The sequence below is a fragment of the Phacochoerus africanus genome, chromosome 1 (assembly GCF_016906955.1).
Source record: "Phacochoerus africanus isolate WHEZ1 chromosome 1, ROS_Pafr_v1, whole genome shotgun sequence".
NCBI lineage: Eukaryota > Metazoa > Chordata > Mammalia > Artiodactyla > Suidae > Phacochoerus > Phacochoerus africanus.
Genome location: NC_062544.1, coordinates 216,601,024 through 216,626,374, shown reverse-complemented (window position 1 = coordinate 216,626,374; position 25,351 = coordinate 216,601,024). Strand labels below are relative to the sequence as shown.

Here is a 25,351-nt window from a genome sequence, read left to right as displayed (position 1 = left end):
ACGTTCTTCCTTACACACAGATGCTCTTGCCAAAGTCCATCTTTGTCTAAGTCTCCTGCATGATGGGAGCCATGTGTGCATCCCTCCCAGCTGGGTCAGACAGAACCACCTCTGGCATTCTTTTTCTTAGGGCCACACCCATGGCTGTGGCATATGGAGGTTCCCAGCCTAGGGGTCAAATCAGAGCTGTAGCTGCTGGCCTATACCATAGCCGTAGGAACGCTGGATCCAAGTGGCGTCTGCCACCTACACCACCGTTCACGGCAACGCTGGGTCCTTAACCCACTGAGTGAGGCCAGGGATTGAACCTGAATCCTCATGGATACTAGTCAGATTCGTTTCCCCTGAACCACGACCGGAACTCCGACCTCTGGCCTTCTTACTTGGAGACACACTCCCTTGGCAGCTGGGAGCCAAGGAAGAAGGTGAAAGCCTGTCACTCAGTAAGAGGCCACTCGAAGGCCCCCTCCTCATCATGTGCTCGTGCCAGGTCAGTACTGCCCTGGGGGCCCTGTCCTATTACGAAGGGCCTCGTCTCTCTGTGAGAGATGTCACAATTCCCTAGGGAACAATCCAGAGCCCCAGAAACTCTTTAGTAGGAGACAGATGCTCATGTATCTTCCTCAGCCCAGCCACCTGCTAAATATTTGACCATAGCGAGTTATTTAACCTCTTGGAATCAGGGTTTTCCCTACTGTAGACTAGGGAAAGTGAGTCCCATCCTGTAGACCTTGCTGGGCTGTTAAGAGACCCAAGGGAGATGATGGAGTTGCAAGTATTTTGTGAGCTAAAAAGTACTGGCACACCTGAGTGATGGAGCGTGTTATTCATGAAGGAAGGGGGAGGCTAAGGGTCAGTGCACTTCTCTCCCGGAGAGAGGAGGAACGCTTTGCATTCTTGTGTTAGCTACACGCTGGAGTCTTGTCCATTTAAGGTAATAATAAAATAATACTACCAGAGCCTGCGAGGTAGCTTTTGGGCAGTGCGTCTGCTCACTCCCAATATTGCCCTTTAAGAAGGAAGCATGATGCGGTGGGGGTGCTGGGGCCCAGGCAGGCTGGTGCAGACTATGGCTCTTCTCGCTTTCTCTCTCTCCTTCCCAGCTTCTGCCCAAGGACATGCCCCCTCCTCAGTCTAAATTCCGTCAGAATCTGCAGTCTCTGTCATTTTGGAAGCCTAAGTCCCCAGGAAGAGCTGACCCTGAGGAGGCCTGTTCCTGCCAGCTGCCCCATGGAGACCAGGAAGCCTGGGATGCCCAGATTTCTGTTAGGACAGTGAAAAGGCATTGAGGGCATGGCCTGGGCTAGAACAAGAGCAGTAATGAATGTGCATGTGGCGGCTGGGTAATTTTTATGCTTGGAGTCCAAAATTGTTTCAGACCTGGGTTTCACTTCTATGAGCAAGACTTCCAGTCACCTGGGGACACAGCCTCCACATATGGGTGGCCAGTGCCCTGTAAAATGGGCTCCCTGTCGTCCTTCTATGGGCCTTAGGCAGTGCCAGGGACTGAGGCCCTTGTAGTCCACTCCTCTTCCTGACTTCAAAATGAAACCATGTGGTGTGCACAGACCCATTTGCCTGTCCACTCATTCAGTTAGTAAATATTCAAGTGCTTGCAAAGTTCAAGGTACTTCAGGGGATGCAACAATGATGAAAGAGCAGCTCCCATCTTCATGGAGTCCATGGTCAGTAAGGGAGCAGAGTCCTGTACAGGAGAGAGGAAGGTGCACTGCAGGGGGTGGGGGAACCAAGGACGGCTGTCTGGTTCTGTAGCTTTTGAGCTACATGTTGGAAAAACCAGGAGGACTTGGCCATGATGAAGTGGGAGAGTAGTAGGGTAGACATGCTATAGGCAGGAAGAGCAGGAGCAAAGGTACAGGGTTAGGAAAGCATGCACCGTAAGGGTCCATGGAGCTGAGAATCTGGTGGCAGGAAGAGGGGCTGGAGGGGAAGGGGAGCGAGCACTTGAGCACGTGTTCACCAAGTGCTGGACCACAAATGGAAGGTTCTTCCTTTCCCTGGGGCCTCACAGGAACTCAAAGAGGCAAAGGTTGTTCTCTCCCTTTGCAGAGGAGGAGGTTGGGGCTTAGCAAGTTGAAATGAGTTAATCAAGGCTGGACTGTTAAGTGGTAGTAGGATTTGGGTCCTTGACCATGGGACTCAAGAGCCCATACTGTCTCCACTGTAACAGAGGATCCACGAAAGGAGATGGGATCTGTGGCCTTTTTCTGGCCATGTGGGTCCAGCGGCCTTGGGAAGGGGGTGCCTATGGTCCTTGTGGAATAAGGCAATGAGGCTCTAACTCTTCTGGGCTGGCTGAGCTCCTGGCTTCTCACCCCTGCCCTGTTAGGAGGGCTGGGAGACCAGGGAAGCCAGGATAGCGGGAGATCCTGGAATGACATTCAAGATGTGGCCTAAACTGTGGGTTTTCACCCCCAGGACCACCTGTCCCCTGCCTTCCCCTGGTTGCCCTCCCCTGCTTCTCTGACCTCCCCTTGGGCCAATGCAGGCTCGGTCTGCACAAGGCGGCAGTGTTCTGCACTTGTTCCTTTGTTGCTGTGAAACGGGCTCCCGGCACCGTCAGCCTCTGTGTGGGAGGACTGGTGGCTGTCTTCACAGGCAGGCATTTGCTTAGAGCAGGCTGCGTGCGAGCCCAGCGTCAAGTAATTCCGGCCTCCTCGAGTCGGCGGTGGTGGGACAAGGCTCTGCTGAGGGGACTGGCTGTGAAGGATGAGTTCAGGGTGGGATGACGGACCGCTTCTGGGACCAGTGGTATCTTTGGTATCTCCGCTTGCTTCGGCTGCTGGATCGAGGTATTCCTGGGGGAGTGAGGGAGAATATGAGTGTGTATATGAGTGTGTATGAGTGTGTGTGTGTGTGAGAGAGAGAGAGACAGAGGGACATGCACACACGGACATGGAGAGAGAGAAAAAGAGACACACAGATACGGCAGAGGAGGGAGCAGAGAGCAAGGAGAGAGGAGAGGGAATGAAATAGGCCAATAATCAACCCATGGAAAGTCAAAAAAGACTGTTTTTCTGGGGACATTCGTGATCCAGCTGGGACTTGGGAGCACTGGGCCATTTGGGGAGCATCTGTAGCTCAGGTCTCATTTCCTGTTGGGCTGATCATCAAGCTTAGCACTGGAGTCAAAGACGAGTTAAGCCCTGTCTTGCAGGGCTCTAGATGGAACAGTGAGCAGTGCGGCAAGGAGAATGGTCCCTGAACCAGTAGCTGGGGGCACACAGACACAGGCTCACATCTTAGCCCTTCCACCACCAGCTCTGTGACCCTAGGCTGATTTATGTGACCTTTCCAAGCTCACTTCCCCATCTGTAAAATGGGCCTGGTGAGAGCTGTCTGCTGGGGTTGTTGTGGAATTCTTATGTACTTCCTACCTGTAGAACCCACAACAGAATGTCTGGTGCATAGTAGGTGCTCTGTAAGTGTTCATTTCCTTCTTACGGTGCCCCTCAGCATGTGGCGCTCAAGTGCCCCTCTGGAGGGCAGCTGCCTTTGTGGGGCATCTGTAGGTAGAGCCAGTTCAGAATTTGCCATCTGGAAAGGAAAGGGAAAGTCTGTTTTATTCCTCAGGTAATCTGACATTTTACCATCAAATATTCATGTGATTTAAATCTTCTGATACTGTGGTGCAAATCCAGACATTCCATTGTAAGGAAAAGCTACTCTTAACTTGGTTGAGTAATTGATTTTATTTGATTTAATTATTTTTTTACAATGTTGAATGTTATTTTTAAAAGCTCCGGCTCCTTTAAGAGGCTTTGGCAAGAATGAGATCAAACCCCTGATGGAAAAGGTGGCCCCAGGGAAGTGCTGCCACACAGCCCAAGATGTGCTCATCTTCACAGGCAGCAGGCTTAGGTGTGCCAGGTGGTCAGTACCAGGTGGAAGCAGAGAGCTGCACATAGCAGGTGAACCAGGGCTGTTATCAGGAGAAATCAAAGATGGAGGAAGCCAAGCCAGTACCCTGGGAAAGCAGTCTTTCACTAGCAGTGAGAAGCAGACCAGTGGGAGCCCAGACTTGAGATGAGATGAGAGTGTTAGGAAGAGAGCCAGAGCTTGTTACTGGTGGAGATCAAAGACCCGGGGAAGCAGGAGGAGACCACAGGTGTGAATCCCCCTTATCTGTGTGACCTTAGGCAAGTTACTTAACCTCTCTGTGCCTCCTGCATTGTAAAACAGAATGATAATAACAATAGCACCAACTCAGAGGGTTGCTGTAGGGTTAAATGAAAAACTGCAAGTGGAATAACTTTTCCCAGTGCTCTGCGTGAAGAAAGTGCCCCTTAAATGCTGGTTTTCATTACCAAGACAGTTAATTCTCACTGTCTTATAGACATCTTAGGAAAGACAGGAACAGTGGTAGATAATAACCAAGAGTTGAGAAAACTCCAGCTAAGTGTTGTTAGAGGCTTAGAGCTAATTTATACTTACATAAATTAAAACAAGATTCAACTAACAGATGATGCTAATTATAAAAGAACTAGATGTTAATTCTAAGCTATATTAATAATACTTTGGTTTTATTTTGGAGAAAATGCTTGAATCCATGTGTTTCAAACTTAAGTTCGAGTTTTTGCTTCTTTCTAAATGCCGTTGAACAAATGATTTACCCTCACATTGCTCTCAGTTTGTTAATCTAAAAAATGGGAATGTTAATAAAAACCAATACTTACAGAATTTGGGGGAAATTTATTGTGTTAGTGCATGTAAAAGGGCCAGGCCTTCTTAGAAATGTCCAGTTAATGAATTTATAGCTTGATGGATTAACCTGTTGTCTTGGATAGCAAACACAGGTTGCCAGAATTGTCTGTTCTTCCGTGCATGTTTTGTCAACATGTATGGCTCTAATTGGAAAGTTTATGGTCTTTCCTAAACAGTGCCTCTAAGATTTTTCTTTAATGTGAGGCTTTAGCAGCTTCTGTGTCCGGCACCTTATCTCCAGGTTTTGAGGGTTGGGTGTTGATGATGTTACCCAGTTTCAGTTAATGGGCTTGGCAGTATTACACATGCTGCATGTCCACATCCATGTTCAAGCAGAATTTTTGCAGATAGCAACTTCCCTCTGGCAATGAACGTCAGCTCCTTTCTGTAGACAACGGTGAGCTTTAACGTGGCATGCCAGGCTGAGCTAGCTCTGGGAGATGCTCAATAAATATTTGTTCAATGAATGGATGAATGATGAACCTGTCCTTCCGGGCAGTGAGCGAAATTCTCTTGGATCTCTCTTTAGTGTAACAGAGTTTAGCTCCCTTCATCTCTTTTAGGATTTTATGTCATTTCACCCTTATCACTGTCATGCCTCATGTCATCTTAAAAGTAACAGGCCTCAACAAAGTGAGGAGGGAATAAGCAGTGAGAACGGGAAATGATGAGTTTAGCCCAGGAAATTGAAATAACCAACAAGCCGTGTGCCCGCCTGAGTCATTCTCTTGGCTGTGACTGGGGGATAAATAGATGTGTGATTTGACACCCCTAGGAAAAAGGGGAGCATTGGAACACACCATGGAGCGGAAGTAAACTTTACAAAGCAGTGGCAGTGTGTGCTCGGCGACTGCATATGAATCTTTTCTCTCCCCCATCTCTGTTCATTAAGGATAGGGATTTAAGAAAATAGAAGGGTTTGTATTCTAGGGCTTACCTAACTGTATGTGAGGATTTATGAGGTAATGAACTGCCAGGTTGCTCAGACACGATTATTTTGATGGTTTCTTTCATTAATAGCGGATGCTGTTTTTAATGGTGTTTGTTCTTGGGCGTTTGTCAACTCTGCCGATTGTGTTCTTTGTTTTCAGACGGTGACTAAGGATATGGTTCCTACCGTGGGGACTGTCCATCGAAAGAAAGGTGCTTGTGCAGAAATGAAACATGAATGTGTATCTAAGAGAAGAGAGATAACATTGCATTTTGTTGAGTTTTGGTGTATCCATGGCAAGTGAGGTGGGGGTTTACATTTCTTGTTTCCATCTAATTGTTTTTGGTAGTGAAAGGGGAAGAGCGAAAAGGCTGACACTCTTTATTCATAGAGCATCAGGCCATGTTTCCTAGGGTGTGGGGACAACTAAGCACTGGTAGAACATGAAATGATTACAGGAAATTTACAGGTGTCCCTGGAGGTTTTCTTGCTGGTCACTGTCTGGAGGACAGCTTGTTTATTCAGTGTCTGCTTCTGCTGTGCTGTCCACTCCCTTTCCCCACCCGTCCAGCACAGACCCTCCTTAGCCCCACCCATCCCTTAGATCTCCCCTCATTCCCCCCTTGAGGCTCCCTTTTTACCTTTCCACCAGCCCTACCTGGGACTCACACTCTGCCCTGCCTTCATCTCTGGCCCCAGATGTCTGCCTCCTCCAGCCCCGTGGTCCTTCTGTCCACTCTCTCTGTTCCTCAAGGTGCAGCCATGTACCACCTATAACCCCATTCCCTAGCACTCCTCTGTGATTTTCTAACCCATTGCCAAGGTGCCAAGGCATCATCCCTTCTCAGTGCTGTGCCCAACTTAGCCCCATAGATCTTGGGTCTTCTGCCCTGGGCCTGCCCGTCCCTGATTCTAACTTCAAACACCTTTCCTCTTCAGAGCCACTCTCTTTTTTGCTCTTACTCCTGCCCTTTTATGTCATCTTGCCATTACCCCTAATCTACTAGTTTCTTTTACAAATTTAAGTAAAAGATGGAGTCAATTTAAAATGATATCAAGGAAATAACTGTAGGAGGTATGTGGATATGGTGAAATGGTGACAGGAGTACAAAAATGACTGATGTGTGGAAAACTTAAGTGATCTGTTGAATTTACGTCATAGGCTGCTCATTTCTCCTTGGTGCTTCATCTGCATTCCTGTAGCTACCACAAAGTGCTTTGGATTCTGGGCCAGAAAACCAACTGGTTCTCATCCCTGGATATATACTAGAACCATCTGGGAGCTCTTGGAAAGCACGATGTCCATTTCCTCCCTTTCCACCTCCTTGCCCCCCGTCCCCAGCCAACTAAATTCAAGTCCCTGGAAAGGGGGCTGGATATGGGCATGTTTTAGGAGCTCTGCAGGTGATTCGAATGACAGCCGTGGTTGAGAACTGTCATTGTCATGCTTCCATATTGATGCCAGAGAGTAAAGGCAAAAAATGACTCTTCAGCAAAATAACAAAATAAATGAGAAAACCAGTCACTCTATGAGAGTAGTAAACATAGGAATGTACTAAGGAACAAAATTTAAAGGAACCCAATCCTTTGGATGTAAATTCATCAAGTTTCTCAGGAGCACATTGACATCTCTATTCTATCACTGCCTACCTAAATCTTGACTTTCCTTCATATTCCCAGGGAAAAAATTTACCTGTGCCTCAGGATGTTGTCTTTTTCCAGCTCACCTTGGGTTTATGGCTCTCTGTTCTGGCTGCCTAGGGCTCTGGAGATTGGGATGGTGGTTTGTCACTGCTGATGTCAAAAACCTTTTCTTACTTGTTTAGTGTAAGTCCAGAAAGTGTTCTAACTCTGCCCATATTCATCTAGAATTGGAGAAAGAAAAATCCCTTTCTCCCTTCTGGATGGTTGGGTAGTGAGGACAATAGCTTTGCTCACACCTTCATGGTTTTGGGCTCTTCTTTGGGCAGGAATCTACTTGACTTTCTTACTAAAGCTCACCTCTCCCTGTGTGGCCATTCTCTGTTGCCACAGCCTTCAAGTCTCCCAAATATTCTGTGCAAGCATTGACTCTGTTCAGGTGCAGTGCAGCACAAGAAGCAGCTGGCCCTCATGGCCGTGGCCCTTGTGGCACCCTGATTTTTGGTCTCACCCTTCCTGTGCCTGCAGCCCACTTCCTGGCCCCTGGATTCCCATTACTGACAGATGTCCTGACTTTGACCTGCTTGCTGCTCAAGTGTCTGCCCAGCTCTGTCCATTGTCTGGGTCATGAGTTGGGGGTCTCTGCTTTGTCCATTCCTGACCTGCCAGGGACAGGAATGGCAGGATACCCACCTTGTTTTGGCTGGTCCTGTTCTTATTACCTGTTGCATGTATGTGCCCAGCATGATGGGTAACTTCTTTGTGTCAGCCTTTGTGACTTGTCCCTCCCTTTCTATGGTTGGTGGGGAAAAAGGAAATAACAGCATGTATATGAAAACACATAGGCTGTTCTCCTATGCTGGGAAGTTTCTAATTAGAGGAGGTTAGGTTGTAATCAGTTTCTTATTTGAGAAGAATATTCATATAATACATAAAGAAGTTACTTTAACTTGGTTTTTAAATTACAAATGGATATCTCATATTCCAGTTGGCTTTTTGCACAAGACCACTTTCCTAAATGCACTAGGCCTCTTGTTTGAGAAATAATTTGAACACAGGTACCCCTTGAAATACCATCACAGGACAGTTCCCCATTGCTCCATACGAGAACCTCCCCAGAAACCTTCATGTTTTCCTGTGCTTCCACTTGAAGTGCCCGAACCTTCCCCTTCTTACAGTTAATTCACATCCTTCCTCTTCCAAAACATATAACCTTCATGTCCCCTAATGAATCATGCCTGATTCTGTTCAGAGACATGTGGGCACTTGAGGTGCAAGGCTGGTGTTGTGTGATTCAGGATGTGCTCCTGTGGGTGGTAATAGGACACATCTCCTGGGATGGTTGTGAGCCTTCAAGAAGTTAATATGTGTAGCCAGTGCCTGGTACGAGTAAGTGTTCTGTCCTCCAGATTTCTGTTGCTTTTAGGAGCTTACCTTCTCTTCCACTGAGAGTAGAGCTTCCCTGAGGGCAGGTCCTTACCCTACCATCCCTTTGTATTCTCACCCAGATAGCAGATACATCAAGGTTGTTTTCTACTAGGAAACCCAATAAATAAGGTGAATAGAGTATCTGAACTCTCCAGGGAATTCAGAAAGGTGCTGATTATCCTGGAATTGTTAAAGGAAGGAAAAGAGGACTGTAATGAGTTGATGGTTCCACTGTCTTATCCCCCTTGGTCCTCACTATATCTGCCTGTGAGAAGTTACTTTAGTTCCCTTTTTACAGATAGGAAACAGGCTTGTAGAGGTTAAAGACTTCGCTAAAGCCCTGAGCTGTTAAGAATCATATGTAGTGGAATATTACTCAGCCATAACAAAGAATGGAATATGGATGGACCTAGTGATTATCATACTAAGTTAAAGTTAGGCAATGAAAGACAAGCAGCATATGATATCACTTATATGTAGAATATTTTTAAAAGGATGCAAATGAACTTATTTGCAGAACAGAAACAGACTCACAGACTGAAAAACTATGGTTACCAAAGGGTACAGGTTGGGGGTGGGGAGGGATGGACTGGGGGTTTGGCACTGGCATATGCACACCGAGATATATGAAGTGATTGGCCAGCAGGGACCTGCTAGGTAGCACAGAGAACTCTACCCAATATTCTGTGATAATCTATATGGGAAAAGAATCTGAAAGAGGATGGATATGTTTGTATGTATAACCGAATCACTTAGTTGTACAACAGAAATGATCACAACATTGTAAATCAACTGTACTTCAATAAAAATTTTAAAAATGGAAAAAAAGGAAGAATCAAACCCCAGAACCCCTGACTGTCTCCTGGGGTGAGTTCTTTCCTCTACCTGCTCTTGAACAGGTGGGGAATCCCCATCTTTCTCTCTCTGGCACACGTGTTAAGCCAGGGTGTCTTCCCACCTCCCCTGTCAGCAGAGAGTAGAATATATCACCGGGGTGTCGTGTCTGTGATGTGAGATCACTAGACAAGGTCTATCTAGGCCAAGTCCTGGGGGAAGGACACTGATAGCTGTGCTGTGAGGTCCTGGTGTGGTGTTTCTATCCAGGCGGGTGGAGGTAACTGTGATGTGAGAACAGTAAAGCTGTACTTTCCTGTGCATGGTCTCCCAGCCCCTGTTCTTCTGTTGCAACATGTTCAGTGATTGCAGAGTCAACTGGCAGTGGGGCACCTGTTGTCCCTGGATGGTCAGAAAGCCAGCTGTGGATTCCCAATGTAGGTGATGGGTTTGCTCTTTACCTGGATGGAGGTGGCTTGATACCAAAGAAATTGTCAAAGCAATCAACAGATTGTTATTATTAATGGTAGTAGTATTAGTGTCTACTAAGGGCCCTAGCTATAGCAGGGCATGTTTAGGAACAGGAAGTAGGACTCTTGCCCTCAGGGAACTTACAATTCAGACTCCTGAAAGATTAAAAACCAGAGGTAACCTCTCTGAGTTTCTGTTGGCTCTTCTATCAGATGATGGATTACTTATAAGAAGGATCCCTTCTAGGTGCAATGTTCCATGGTTCTGTGTGGACAATACCTGTGATACCTACAGGTTCAACCTATTACGTTGAATTGCTAAATGAGTGCTATGAAGTCACAAGAGGGAGAAATATTTGGGTGTGAGGGCAGAAGACATATTCACTCCTTAAATAGTGTCTTCTCAGGATCTGCTATGCGCTGTGTCCTATTCATGGCTCTAGGAAGGCAGTGCTGAAGAAGACAGTGTTCTTGTCTTCATGAAGCTTTAGGATTTAGCGAGGGAAATAGACAATGACAGACAACACAGTAAATAATACAGTGGCAGGTAGATTAAAAAGGGGAGAATGGACTTAAGCTAAGCTTTAATAGTCCTTAATGATGAGGATGCAAGTTGGAGAACTTCTGTTCTGTGGGGTAAGAGTTAAGTTTGGAGAGATAGGTTGGGGCCACCTTGTGAAGATTTTTGCTTGCAGACCAGGTTAAAGACAGATAATGGCACAGCAGTAGCATTTACCTTTTTTGAAATGCACTGAACAGTTTCCATGTTCCTGGTGGTAGACCAAATGCTGGGAATACAAAAAAGCATAACATGGTATATAACACGGCGGCATGACAAAATGCCCACTTCCTTCATGTGATTGGAGTGTGCCTGTGTTTCTAGAGAGTTAGGGTAGGAGATGAATGATTTTGTGTCATCTGGCCCAAAGTGATAGTGAAATTGGTATTAGTTCAGGGGACTGTATAGGGGGAAATGTGACTAGAGTAGATTGATCTTGGAAAGTGTGGACTTGGACAAACTCCATCCAGGGGATGAGAAGAGGATTCCTAAGGGTAGGGAGAGAGCTAGGATATAATTCATTTATGGAAGTAGAGGAAAATGGACAGTTAGTGGTCCCAGTCTGCAGGGAGATGGGGGCAATGTGAGGAGTTTGGTGACAGAAGGCATTGGTGACTACTTACAGCATTGTTTCAGCAGCCTCCCTGAGGAAAACCAGATTGCGGTGGGAGGAGGTGGTGAAGATGAGGCAGCATCAAGCACATATTGTTTGTTTGAGAAATATGTCAGAAAATGCAAGGTAAAAATAGAATGGTGGTTGGTGGGACATTGGGGTCAAGTGATGGTTTTGATTAAAGAAAAGGGGGGCTTGAGTGTGTTTGAGTTGGGGGGAAGGGCCAATGACAGAGAGAAGTTTGAAAATGATGAACAGAAATGGAGTTATTAATCCATTCAAGAAATAGTCATTGAACACCAGCAGTCTTCCAGGCACCGTGTTATGTACTGGGGATACAGCATGAATAAGGTATGAAGTCTTCATGAAGTTTACATGTTGATGAGTGAGGCAGACCATACATGAGTGAAGCAACAGTTTAGAATTTAGAAGAGCTTTTGATAAGTGCTGTAAAGCACAGCAGTGACCTGGAGGAGGTAGGAACGGGTTGACTGAAGCATGCAGATAGAAGTGGAAGACTGGAGGAGGGAGAATGCTTCCTCTGCTGGAAGGAAGGAAGAAGGGGGTGCTTACAGAGCTATTTTTAAGTAGGAAAAGGGAAAAATGAGGAAATGCTATTGAGATGGCCTTGGTATTCTTAGCAAAAGAGTAGGCAATGTCATGGGCTGAGACTAGAGAGGTGGGGAGTTCAAGACTTAGGCTGGGTTCTTAACTGCTTCATTCAAGCCTCCAACAGTGCTCTGTGTAGGGGGTGTTATTCACACTGTATAGGTGAGATAGCTGAGGGGATTCAACTAGAAGGTAAAAGGGCAAGGAATGGGTCTATCACCTGGATACTCAGCCATTGAATAACTCTGAGAGGATTGCTAATAAGCCTGTCAGCGCCATTAAGAGATTAGCCCCAGCTCCCTCCCATTATGTGAAACTCTATACTGGGCCCTGCAGGAGACTCTTGGAGAAGAGATGACACTTAAGCAAGGAATGTGTTAAAAACAAGCCGTCTTAGTACTTGCTACTAAGTGCACTGTCCTTGTATTTGGATTTTTAAAGATTTGGGGAGAGCAAGGGAAAAGGGCATTCAGGGTGAGAGAAGATGCAGTGCAAACACTCCACTGATTCAGAGGAAAGGTGTAATCAGAGAAGGCTGGCGCTTTATCAGATAAAAAGTGAATTCACTGGTTCAAGAGATGGCATTGGGTCAAAAAAGATTAGTGGTGAGTAAGAAGAGGTTTTTATTTCTCATTCTCTTTGCCTCCATAATTTTACCCCAGCAAAAGAAAAAAGAGACAGAGTTGGAAGAGATCTCTTAAGAGATGAGGAAACTGAGCCCAAAGAGATGATTTCACTCCCTAGAGTCATACGGTTAGTTGTTGGCTGAGCCTACTTTTTTTTTTTTTTTCTTTACCTTTTTTAGGGCCACTCCCATGGCATGTGGAGGTTCCCAGGCTAGGGGTCTAATCGAAGCTGTAGCCACCAGCCTACTCCAGAGCCACAGCAATGCGGGATCCGAGCTGCAACTGCAGCCTACACCACAGCTCATGGCAACGCCAGATTCTTAACCCACTGAGCAAGGCCAGGAATAGAGCCTACAACCTCATGGTTCCTAGTCCGATTCATTAACCACTGCGCCACGACGGGAACTCCTGAGCCTACTTTTGAAGCAAGGATGCAAAAACTCCTCGCAAGGCCTCTTTTCATTATATTCTCCATGTTTTCAACTCTTTCTGTCCCTTTTAACAAGCTAAGCAGCACTGATAGAGTCATTGTATGTGGAAGAATGGGCAGACTTGAAAATTCAGGGGTTTGAGGATTGTCTAGTTTGGATTTGGCTTTTTAAGCTTCTAGGAAAAATTTCTAAGAAGCCCCCAAAGCAGGATTGTATTTCTTTTTTTATCCTCCCTTGTTATTATCATGAAAAAATAATTTTCTACTCAGAGTTGGAAGTGGCACCTCCTGGCTCTCCCGGTTTACTGCAGAACCATGCTCCAAAGAACCCAGCCCAGAGCAAAAGCAGAGGACTGTCTTCCTTATAAACCCAGGCTAGAAGGAAGAACTGGCATGGGGCTTTTCATCTACATTTATGCCAAATGAAATCTCTTAGATGGGATAATGAGCTCCATATTTTATAGGCTATTTTAAGCCTGTCTCAAAATAAAGTACAGGGCTAGGGGTGGAGGAAGGACGTAAGTCTTGGAGACAAAATGCCATGGCTTACTCATCAGTGTTTTCATTTTAATGATTCCAACCCCAGAACAAGTCCCTCAGTGACACTGTAATGGAAACCACATTTTTTTTTCCTTGCTGGAAGTTTCAGGATGAATATAGCCAAATGCTTCAAGGCACAATTAAGGTTACAAACTCCTATCCCCAATAATACACAGACCTTTCACCCCGGGGGGCTTAGCTACAGACAATGTGGTTGGAATGTAGTTGAAATTATAGAGACATTTCTTCTGCTAGTCTCTGGCTCACCACAGCTTCTTTTCTGGGCCTTCCCCTCTCCCCATCCCACCTCCCTCTCCTTCCTTTTAACCGCTGCCTCATCCCTGGGAAGAAGTAAACCAATACATAAATACGTAAGAACCCCAGTTTCGACCATTTCCCTGCCACATGGAGAGAATCTCAGACCAATGCTGCTGTGTCTGCAGGAGGCTGGACAGGGCTGGCAGAAGCAGGACACACATGGCAGCCTAGTTAGCCTGCCAGTAGGTGTGGGAGGAGGTGGGGAATTTTCTGCACATTACAGGCTGGAAAATCCACCTCACAGGAAGGTCTTGAAGACCTAAGAGAATAAGGTGGCCCTTTCTCCTGTGTTTGGACATGATGGGTTGAAAGCTCTCTCAGTTTGCATCTCCTTTGCCTTGACAAGCTTTCTGAAACTACACAGATCAAAGTTAAGAAGCCTGGCACAGCCAGCTGGATGATGTGGGCTTATTTTTTCCCCTCCTCACCGTATCTTGAACACCTGGAATATGTAAGATAGTGGGAACCCTTAGTGCATGTATATTAACTTTTTCTCTGGCCAGTTTCGGCCCCATCTTATCCATGTAGGGAAGGCTCTGGTTAGCACAAGGAACAAAGGAACAACTAGGACATTTGCCCCCTGACTGCCTTGGGCCCATACTCTGCCCTGACAGTGGTGATTCTGGGATTGACTATAATGAGACTCAACAAGGAACTCTGCTTGTCTCCTTGGAGGTCAGATCACAGCTCATTTCTCTTCTCACTACCCCATCACCAAAGGGCAAATAGCCATGTTCATAATATCACTTTTGGAAGATGTATTAATGTAAGTACATTCTCCGTTTATCTGTCTAACAGATATCAAATACCTCTCTGAGCCTCAGCTTCCTCATTTGAAGAATTAGGGTAATATCTATCTGTGTTAGTACTAAGGGCCATTCATTAAGTACTTACAGCTCTACACCTTCCAGGCACATGGTAAGATTTGTACTTCCCTAATCCTTTGTCTGTGTGATTTGCTTTGGCCGATGAAATGTGAGCAGAATCAGGTGTTTCATTGCCATATGGAAGCTTTAAACGTAAACTACTATTTACTTTATTCTCCCACTGTTTCATTGATTGTAGGAGCTATGTTGGGTTTTAAAGCCATCAGCCTGGGATCCTGAATGACTATGAGCATAGCCCTCTGCTAAATCATTTCAAAGATGTAGTATGAGCAAGAAATAATCCTTTTTTTTCTGTAAAGCTACTTAGATTTCGAGGTGGTTTGTATCTATAGTCTACCATGCCTGTGCTGATTGATATGTACTACTTTATAAGGCTTTGTTTGGAATAACACAAAATTGAAATCTATATGTAGTCCATGCGATATAGTAAGCATTCAATAAATGGTGGATACTTTATTCCGACTATGAATATCATTTGGGATGCTTTTGACTGCAGGTGACTGAATCCAAACTCAGAATGGCTTAAACAATAAATAATTCTCCTCCTCTTCTTTTCTTACTTCTTTTTGTGCTTCTTACAAGTTGGGCCATTAAATCAGAGGCTCAATGTGATAATCAGATTCTCTCTTATTTACTCTGCTTGGGTTAATTAGATTTCTGACATCTACGGGGTGTTGCATTTCATCAGTTTTGCAAAATTCTCAGCCAATATCTCTCTTCTTTCCCAGCTGATTAAAATGGAAATTTCAGAGTTCCCGTCGTGGCTCAGTGCTTAATGAACCCGACTAGTTCAGGTTCAACTGAGGATACAGGTTCAATCCCTGGCCTTGTTCAGTGGGTCAGGGATCCGGTGTTGCCGTGAATTGTGGTGTAGGTCACAGATGCAGCTCGGATCCCATGTTGCTGTGGCCGTAGTGTAGGCCAGCGGCTGTAGCTCTGATTTGAACTCTAGCCTGGAAACCTCCATATGCTGCAGGTGCAGCCCTAAAAAGACAAAAGACAAAAAAATAAAAAATAAAATGGAAATTTCTTGGAGTTTCTGCTATGGTGCAGTGGCTCAAGAATCCAACTGCAGTGGCTAGGGTAGTGGATTAAAGGACCTGGTGTTGCACAGCTACAGCAAAGGTCACAGCTGTGAATTGGATGCAGTTCCTGGCCTGGGGAACTTCCATATGCCATGGGGTGCAGCCTTTAAAAAAAAAAAAAGGAAATTCCTTGAATTTAAAACTATTTTGAAATTGATTGAAGTTGACATTTATCACTCTATCTTCTATATTTCTTATAATTCTATATTTTTCAAGATTTTCTCTCCACGATGCATCTTAGTTTCCTCTGATTTCTCTTCCAGTTTATTAATTCTCTATTTAGCTCTTTCTAATCTGCAATTAATTTGTTCATTGACTTCTTAATTTCAGGTATTATATTTTTTAGTGCTAGAATCCCTATGTAATTCTTTTTCAAACCACTTAAAAAGTTTTAAGTTTAATAAAAAATCTTTTAAACTTGTCTTTTATTTCTTTGAACATAGTAAGTATATTTTATTTATAGTCTCTGTAAGATAATTCCAATATCTGAACTCTTTGTGGGTCTGTTTCTGTAGTCTGTTGTTTCTGATGGTTCTTGCTCATGGTGTCTTTTTCCTTGTGTTATATTTAATTGTTTCCCAGTCATTATTTTTAAAAAAGATTTTATGAGAATAATTTGAAGGTTAGAATGGTAACTTTCTTCTGCAATGATCATTTTCTTTTGCCAAACTCCTGGGAATACTACCAGTCCCATTCTACCTTAATCCAAGTTGAATGCTTGAGGTTCCTTGGACCCAGATTACAGGCATTTGTGTTTCAAGTTTTCATGAGAGCTGGCTTGTTTCTAGATTACCTTTACCTTGAGAATGAAGCCCTCCCTCTGGGAGGAAGCCTAGCTTAGAATGGGGTATTATTAGAGTTCCCTGTTGGGCTGGCCCTGAACTTTGATCTCTGCTCCCCTGGCTGCCAAAAGCACAGCTTAGTTTTGCCACTGTTTCTAGAAGATTGTCAAATACTCTCAGGGCAAAAGCTGCTCTGTGTTTTGAACCAACTTCTTTGGGTTTTTACCTTCTTCTAGGTTTTGGCCTAGTAATAGCTCTTTAATGCTTTTAAGAAGATTCAGAAATAAACCCCACACACTTTCATGAGTGGGAGGGTTGGTCCTAATTACCTAGCCAGTCGTTACAAGAAATGAAGGTCCCAGGACCCTATTTCTCTGCATCCTTCCATTCCTCATAGTCCCAAGATGCCTGTCACAACTCCATATGTCTCATGGAGAACTGACAGCAATTCAAAGAGCCTGTTTTTCTTACATTTTATTCTTAAACAAGTCACCAGAAAGGGGATACAATTTCCATGATTGGTGTAACAGAATTAACATTTACCCTGTGAGGCATGGATCTGCACTACGTGGGGACCTACGTGCTCTGAATGATACAGAAAAATGTAAAGTCAAACCCTATTGGAAAGGATTCAGAAGTATCAAGGGCAAGTTCCTTGAAAACTTACTTTGTAACCTAAAAACTATAAAAATTCAAGATAGCCTGTGATCAAAATGTAATAATTTTATTTAATGAAAAATATTCAAAAATAAAATTCTGTAGTAGAAAGAATAGTCTCATTAGAAATTTATTCACACTAATCACACTACAAATTACTTTTATAAATGCATATTGCATTAAAAACTAATGCATCTAGTGGAATCATATGGCTCCACTTGGTGAGCTGGGTCTGTACAAATGTTTCTGGCAGAAATGGGATGTAGCTTGCAGGAGATGGATCATGTTAAGATTTAAGTATCCTCACAGACCTTCGGAACATGGGCCGGAAGGCTGTCCTTGCTCTAATATATTTGCCTTTGTTACCTAGGAGCAGGATTGGAGGGCACAGGAGTGAGGTATGAGGGTACCAAAGACAGCCTTTCCTACAGGGTGTTGGCCCTGTGCCTTTGAGAAACCAGATGGACTCCACATCCTCTCTTTGGGACAACAGGCTCCATAAGAAGGGACATTTACCCTCCCTGTCCTGACTGGCCCCTCCATAGTTTCCACTAGAGAGAAGGTCCAGTTTCACAAACAGTGCCTCCCACAGGTTCTGGATTGATCTCCCCTCCCTCTCTTTTCCATGTCCCATGTCTATGGCTTGACCTCATCTCAGAATTTTCCCTCATCAGGCCATTACTTGCCAGGAGTTGCTAGTTCTTGGAAGTTCCTCAAAGAAGGTATGCTAAGCAGGTTAAAAGTGTGCATGGGGCAATACTTTGGTCATGGGCTGATGAGTGCCACCGGGTTTTGGGCTTGTGGCTTCAGAGGAGGTGAAAGTGAATTGAAAGTAGCTTCTATCCCTTTTTATCAACTTCATGTTATTTTATCTTCAAACTCTAGCAGTTAAAGCTGTTGATTTGCATGACCAGTCTCCATTAAAAACCAAATTAAAACCCAAAGCTTAATAAAGTTTAGAAATACCAACCCCAGCAGCTGGGCTTGGTTTGCTGGTGGATTGCCCTTTTAGGCAGTATGCTAAATGGTTCAGCATGAACCATAAATGGTTCAGCTTTACCACTCATGACTGCTTAATATTGGGTATGTAACTTGGCTTTTCTAGGCCTTGATTTCCTCATTTGTAAGATGCTGATAATATCAATATTTACCTCTTAGAGTTACTATATCGATGAAGTGATGCTGTATCTGTTAAAAGTTCAATTGAGGAGATTCCATCGTGGTTCAGCGGAAATGAATCTGACTAATATTCATGAGGATGCAGGTTTGATCCCTGGCCTCGCTCAGCAGGTTAAGCATCCAGTGTTGCTGTGAGCTGTGGTATAGGTCGCAGATGAGGCTTGGATCTGACTTTGCTGTAGCCTAGGCTAGTGGCTACAGCTGCAATTTGACCCCTAGCCTGGGAACCTCCAACCTCACAGGTGTGGCCCTAAAAAAAAAAAAAAAACAAAAAACAAAAAACTTCAATCGATGTTAGCTTTCTTAGCCCATATCGCCTAAAATTTAACTTTTGGATGAGAGGAGAATGGTGGAATGATCAAGAGGGGAAGTGGGGCCTAACAGCTTAGGTAGGTGGGTTTTGAAGGCATGAGGGAGATAGCATGTGCTGTGAGTGCTAAGTTCTGGGGCTTTAGGGAGGGTGAGGGAAAGCTGGGAGGGTGAGGGAACCAGAGACTGGCCTCTACTTGCCTTGAAGCTTGGCCTGAGGCCCTGGGGGGAAACTTTAGCCTTAGGCTGCCTGTGCACCTTACTGTGACTGGGATGTGTTTCCTGCAGGCGTGGAGTCATCCATCAGTTGGTCCTTTTAAGACTTAGCCTCCTTGCCTTGAGGCTACCTGCCAGGTGGCCAAGCCAGGCTGCCTCTGAGGGGCAGTTCCTCTGCTGTCTCCTGTGGGCTCCACCTACCAGCTCCAGGTGCTTCCTGCCTAGTTGGAGCTCCTTCTCCATTAAGTAGATGAAGGGCTTGGATGACCCAGTCCAGAATAATGGACACAGTAATTGGCAGGCATTCAAAAGCTTCAGTATCGATAAATCTTCAGGCTCTGGCAGTATCTGCTGAAATCCAATCTTATCAACCACTTCTGGAAAAAAAGGACCTGTGGGCAGTGGTGAATGCCTGTGTGAGGAGGAGAGGAAGGGGTTGAGGCAGCGGGGTCTTTAGAGGTGTGGAAGGGATAGAGTCGGCCCTGGGCAGAAGCATTGACAGAAGGAGAAAGGCAGAGGAAGGGTTTCCCAGTCTTTACATAGGAAAGGTGGTTGTAGTCAGCTCTTCTCCTTCAGTATCATGCACAGAGGGTTGAGGGATGAGGCCTGAGGCAGCAGATCAGGGGAGAGGAGGTATTTCCTGTGGCCACTGTGGGCCTTTGGACTTTTCCTGGCCATTTCTTCAGAGAGGCAAGCAGCCCAGTGGTCCCTTTGTATGGTGGGTTTGAACACAAGATAGGGCAAGATGGGTTTTGGAGAGACCAGGCACTGTCTTTCCTAGATGTTCGTCTCCAGCCAACCCCATGGGCTGGCGTGTGAGACCTGAGGAGGGGCAGCCCTGAGGAGGGAACAGCCCTGAGGAGGGAACAGCCCTGAGGAGGGACTCCCTGAGGAGGAGGCATCCCTGAGGAGGGGCACTGTGCAGAAGTGGGAAGAACTGCTCTCAGCAGGGCTCTGTGTGATGCCTGGGGACAGATGATGCTGACCTCGTGAATAGTGTGGAGAAGGGGCTAAGCTTCCACAGGGACTAGATCCAGGGGCAGGGAGGACTCTAGGGAACTCAGGCCATTTGGCACTTGGCGTGTTGGGGGTTGGAGAGTCCTAGAGCCAGAACCCTGAGTCAGATGCTGGAGTCTTCACGGAGGTCACCTCAGGCATCCTCTAGCAGCAGTGGGCAGCCTGAGAAGAGGAGGAAGACACAGCAGGTGTGGCTGACAGGACCCCTGTGAGAACAGGGGCTCCTGGACATAATGCAATGAGACTTTTCAGGGGCTGAGATGGTACATGAGAAAGGAAATCAGGCCAAAGCCAGTGGACTTTGAATTGCCTTGGTCAATGGAGACATCTTGTCTGGCGAGGACTGAAAAACTCAAGTTATGGAACAAACATCTTGGCACTGAGGAACTCCTTAAATTGACAATGTTTGTTGAATATCTGCACAGCGTGAACAGGGCAGGCAGTCTCTGTCTTTGTGGAAATTACAGTGAAGGGAAAGGCTTCTTTATTCAGAAAGTGCCATGGGAGCAAGAGAAGAGGGAGAGAAGAATTCCAGCTGTGGACTTGGCCTTGAAAGGCTTTGAAGGTTGGGTAGAAGCTGTACTTGTGGAGATGGAGGAGGGCAACAGAGGAAAGGTGAGGAGCGAAAGGTTATGAGTTTGGGAGATAATTTTCATGTGGGGTCTGTGCATGTGTGTGTGTGCTCATTGTGAGTGTGTGTGGGGATTTGGAATGATGAGAGAGAAAGCTGGAAAGGCTGCCTGAGTGGGCTTTAGTTTCCACACTATGGAGATTTAGGATTTTCTTCAGTAGTTTATGGGCAGCTATTGGGAGATGTTGAGCAAGAAAAGTTATTTGATCAATCCTTTTCTGTCCCTGGCTGAGGTCACTCAGTAGCACTGGTGTTAGGCAGGGCTTCAGGCCGTGATTGCTTCAATATGTTCTTTTCCTGGCTTTCTCACAAGGGAGCAGTCGTCATTTTATTTTTACCGACATCTCTGTTTTGGGTGTGCATCAGATTAGCAGCTCTTTGCCTCCAGTTGGAACAGAGCTTCTGTTCAAAGTACTTGTGGGTGGAGTCTTTCCGCCACTGTCTAAGCCCTCCTGCCCCTCCTGGGTGTTGACCTTGGCTGTAGAGGGTGTGTTCCTTGATTTAATGCTGTTTGCTTCCCCTACTTTCTCAGCTCCTTCCCGGTGCTCTTTGAATGACCCAGGTTCCCTCAGGGAGGCTGAGCAAGGAAGGGGAAGCCTCTGGCTTGAGTGTTGGCTAGGGGCAGCAACTACTAAAATGGACAGTCAGTCATCTTGGGAATGTAGATCTTTGCTTCAGTCAGATTTACTTCCATTTTATTATAAATACAAGCAGCTTCATAAATTTATACTGGTTTCCAGGAACAGATCCTGGTTCCAGGAACATTTCTCGGTATGGAAGTCAGGATTATCAACAAAGATGGGGATGCATTTTTAAAGATAAGACTTATTTACCAGGATATGGTCTACAAAGAAGCAAATGTGGTGGCTTAAAACTTCTCTTCTGTATCCAAATGAAGGGTTTGGTGCAGATTTATCTTCCAGTGACAGTGATGTTTTAAAATATCCTTATGGTGGCGTTCCCTTCATAGCTCAGCAGTTAACAAACCCTACTAGGATCCATGAGGATGTGGGTTCAATCCCTGGCCTTGTTCAGTGGGTTAAGGATCTGGCGTTGCCATGAGCTGTGGTGCAGGTTGCAGATGCAGCTCAGATCTGGCGTTGCTGTAGTTGTGGTGTAGGCCAGCAGCTGGAGCTCCGATTGGACCCCTAGCCTGGGAGCTTCCATATGCCACGGGTGTGGTCCTAAAAAGCAATCAAATAAAATAAGATAAAATTAAATTAAATTAAAATATCCTTACAGTGAACATCCCCGACACTATATTCATGAGAGAAAGGCTGTGGCACAATTATCTATTGGACAGATAATTGCTCTCTGGTCATGGTTGCTGACTACATCTTCCATTCCAGCTGGTAGTCTCTTAGTAGCTTCTTCTCATCATATAAGGGCCAGCAAAAATAGTATAGACAGATAGCAAAAATCTATACCTATTACTGGAAAAAGAACCCAGAGAATATGGTCTGCAAGTAATCACTGTGTTGTAATTTAGCATTTGGGGACTTCCTATGTGCAGGAACTGTCCTGGGTACTTATCTTAAATCTCACAATAGCATTGTCTCTATTTTACAGATGAGGAAACTGAGGCTCATCTGTTATGTGACTTCCCCAAGTCATTCAGCTTATATAGTGGTGAGTCAGGATTCTAACCTAGGTTTTTTTATGCTAAATCTCATGTTCTTTCCACTCCTCCATCTGGAAACCGTAACGACATACTTATACCCTAGATGCCTGGAGGCAGAGTTAGACGTTGGACTGTTCAGCAACATCTTGGGGTCTCCTCTGGCCACCAGGTATATTTGGGTATGACCTTAAGCCTCTTCTTGCTTTGAAGCAGAGTTACGTCTCTCCCATTTGGTTGACATCTGCTCACTGCCAAATGGACCCCTGGAGACCTCTCCTGCTGTATCTTCCAGCCCCTGCTCCCTGCCGAATTGGGGAAGTGACAGATCAAGTGGCAGATGGAAGATCAGATCTCAGACACTGCAGGCTTCATTCAGATCTACTGCAGCTCTGGAGGAGCTGAGGGGGCATTGGCTGGTGTGTGCACAAATGTATTCTGTTGACCTGCTGCCTTGAGCTGGGACTCTACTGGGAATTTCTTTTATGGAAAAGAAAAGATTATGTTTGTTTTTTTTTCCCTTGAGCATGTGGGGGAAAGAGAATCCGAAAATTATTTGCTATTTAAATAACTAAAACATTTATTGAGTTATTTCTGGGGAAGGCAGAATTGGTGTCATTTGAAAGGTGCTAGGAAAGTGCTCCCTGTTCAGAACCTCTTTGACCTTGGCAGTGACATGGTACCCAGAATGGTTCATTCATTCTTTTGGGCTAATACCACTCAGCTAATCCTTTTCTAAGTGTGAAAATAATGCACCCTGGTGTTAATTTAAGATTCCTCGGCTCCGGAAGAAGTAGAGGAACAAGAAGGCTGTATGTGTGTGTGGAGTGGGGTGGGTGGTGTCTAGAGTGGATGGAATGACTCAGACATGGTGGGAGATATTCTGGGATGGCTTCTTAGAGGAGAAAATGCTTAACAGGATGTGGTGGCAAGGAGGATTGTTCTTTCAGGAGCTGTGGATTAGGGCATTCACTGAGTTACTGAACATCAGTTTTTAGTTTCTCAGATAATGGAATTAGCCCTAGTAATACAAGGTACAAAGCCATTAAATAACTTATAAGCTTTTATAATTACTTTTCAGAAGTCCTTTTTGCTTCAGCATAGTAAATCTTTTTCACAGCGCCAAGGATTTAAAAATTTTAGAAATGACATTTAATTAAGGCAGAAGGTAAAATCCTCTAGGTTTTCAAGCTGCCTTGGGAACCTCTCATTCTCCCTACTCCCCCCAAGCTCCCCCTTCTCTCTGGTACCATCCAGGAAGCTTCCAGAGGCTGAGGGCAGGAGGGAGACAGGCAGGGGCAGAGGATGTGCCTTCCTGGAGGATGACTACCACCCTTTGCGAGGCCAGGAAGAGACACTTCCATCTGCATCAGGAGTCAGATTTGGGGAGAATGAGTGGTGTACTCTCAGCTGGGGGTCAGGACAGAGGGACCACAGATGGCAGAGGCTCTGACTGCCCCTTAAGTGGGCTGTTCTTGGGGCTAAGGAGGTAGGAGTGCCTTAAACTATGTTCCCTGTGATGGAAACAGGGAATGCTTTTCTTAGTATCCAAGGAAGCTTCAGCAACTGAGCAAAGATTATGCCATCTCTGCAGAAGAGAGGGTATCTTGAGGAGATGGTAAAGAGGTGTGTAAATGTGAGTAGCCTGAAAGTGTATCACACACATACACACCCAGCAACCTTCTGTCCCCGACATAGGTCCTGGATGTTATGAAGGGTCCTGTACATCCATACATGCCAATGATGGAAACATTCACTTAGGCAACGTGTAAACAAGTGAGACAGTGAGACCTAAATAGTCACTGAGCTCTAATGAAAGTAAACAGATTTCATTTCTCATATTTTTATAATAACTATGCCTTATTTGAGTATTTATTATATACCAGATTTATCCTGGAAATATGTCTTTTTATTTAATTATCACAACACTGGGAGGTAGCTATAATTGTTTATAGTTTATGAAGCACTTCCATCATCTCACTTGATTCTTCACCATTATATGAGTGGGAAACAGCCAGAAGTAGCTCCTTTTTACCATATCAGAATGGCCGGCACACTCCCACCCATATTCTAGGGAGTTTCTCAAGATTCTGTATTTGGGAAAGATATCTGAGCAAGGTGAGCCTTAAGAATGTATGTGGTGCTGGGAGATGCAGGGTGAGGGGAGCAGGGAGTGGAGACTGCCTGGCAGGGCCCTAGGGCCTGTGTCAGAGACAGTGCCACATGGCATGGACTCTCCACAGGGAGGGAACAGGAAAGGAAAAACTCCCACTCTGAAGAAGAATGAGACTCTTCCTATCATCTTCACATCTTTGAGGGGACTGATGGTACAGAGACTCACTGATTAATGGGCAGAAGTTTTCAGACCCAAGAAGATATTAAAATAAATATTTAATTGGAACAAATTATGCTGTGAATCATTACGACAAACATAAATCTCATGAATAATGTTTCTCTTATTTCTCCGAATCTCAATGAAATATTTATTGAGGAAAGTGAAGTCAGCTCCTGCTTTGCATGACTAAATGTCATTACTGGCTTCCAGGAGCAGCTTCTTCAGGACCCACGCTGGATCACAAGGATGGGGAAGGAGGCAGAAATACTTCCGGGCAGGCTCGGCATGAGCAGGGATCAGACTGCTCAGATCTGGGAAGTCTGAAGCAAAGGCTGGCATCGTGTCTGGGATAGAAAAGGGAATGTTGGGTTTGAAGGTGCTGGGGTCCTTTCTAGTCTGGGGAATGGGGAGGGTGGGCTTCCAAGTAAGTGCATTGAACGTGTAGATAGTAAATCCTGAGATATCCTGTGAGGGTATCTAGATCTTAGAGCTCTCTGATTCAGGTTAATGTCCCCGTGGGTGACACACAGATTTCCTCTGCCATTGCCAAGCTGAGTGCCCTCTACCAGTGCTAATGATGTACCCATAGGTGGTACAGATGATAAGACTCACAGATGCCCATGAGGGTTGGGAGAGCATCACCGGTTCACCTGATTCCACCCAGGGTAGTAAAGGATATTGGTCCATCTCCCCAGAGAGGTCTTCTTACCCAAGGCATCCCTTAAGGGTTACCAAGCAGGGCTAGACACTCTAGAACACAGATTCCATGAGACAGAACCAAACGGCAGCAAGTGTAGGTACATACCCAGGGTCTCTGGCCATGCTGGACTGGTTTTGGCTGCGGCTGTACCCTGACAAGGTAGGTGGTCCTTACTCCTGGGTGTATGGTCTTTGGGCAGGCAGATCCTGTG

The 25,351-nt window shown here is 45.3% G+C and overlaps 1 protein-coding gene across 4 annotated transcripts in view; it reads left to right on the top strand.

The window, feature by feature from the left end:
- Positions 1-25,351, top strand: part of KALRN (kalirin RhoGEF kinase) — a 697,683-nt gene that overhangs the window by 69,670 nt on the left and 602,662 nt on the right. The window contains exon 1 of one of the 4 annotated variants that reach the window (XM_047790550.1): positions 2,732-2,813. The exons of the other annotated variants lie outside the window; for them this stretch is intronic. Coding sequence (XP_047646506.1) covers positions 2,747-2,813 — 67 coding nt within the window. The 5' untranslated portion in view covers positions 2,732-2,746. Of the gene's footprint in view, positions 1-2,731; positions 2,814-25,351 lie in introns of those variants that run through there. 4 annotated transcript variants of the gene reach the window in all.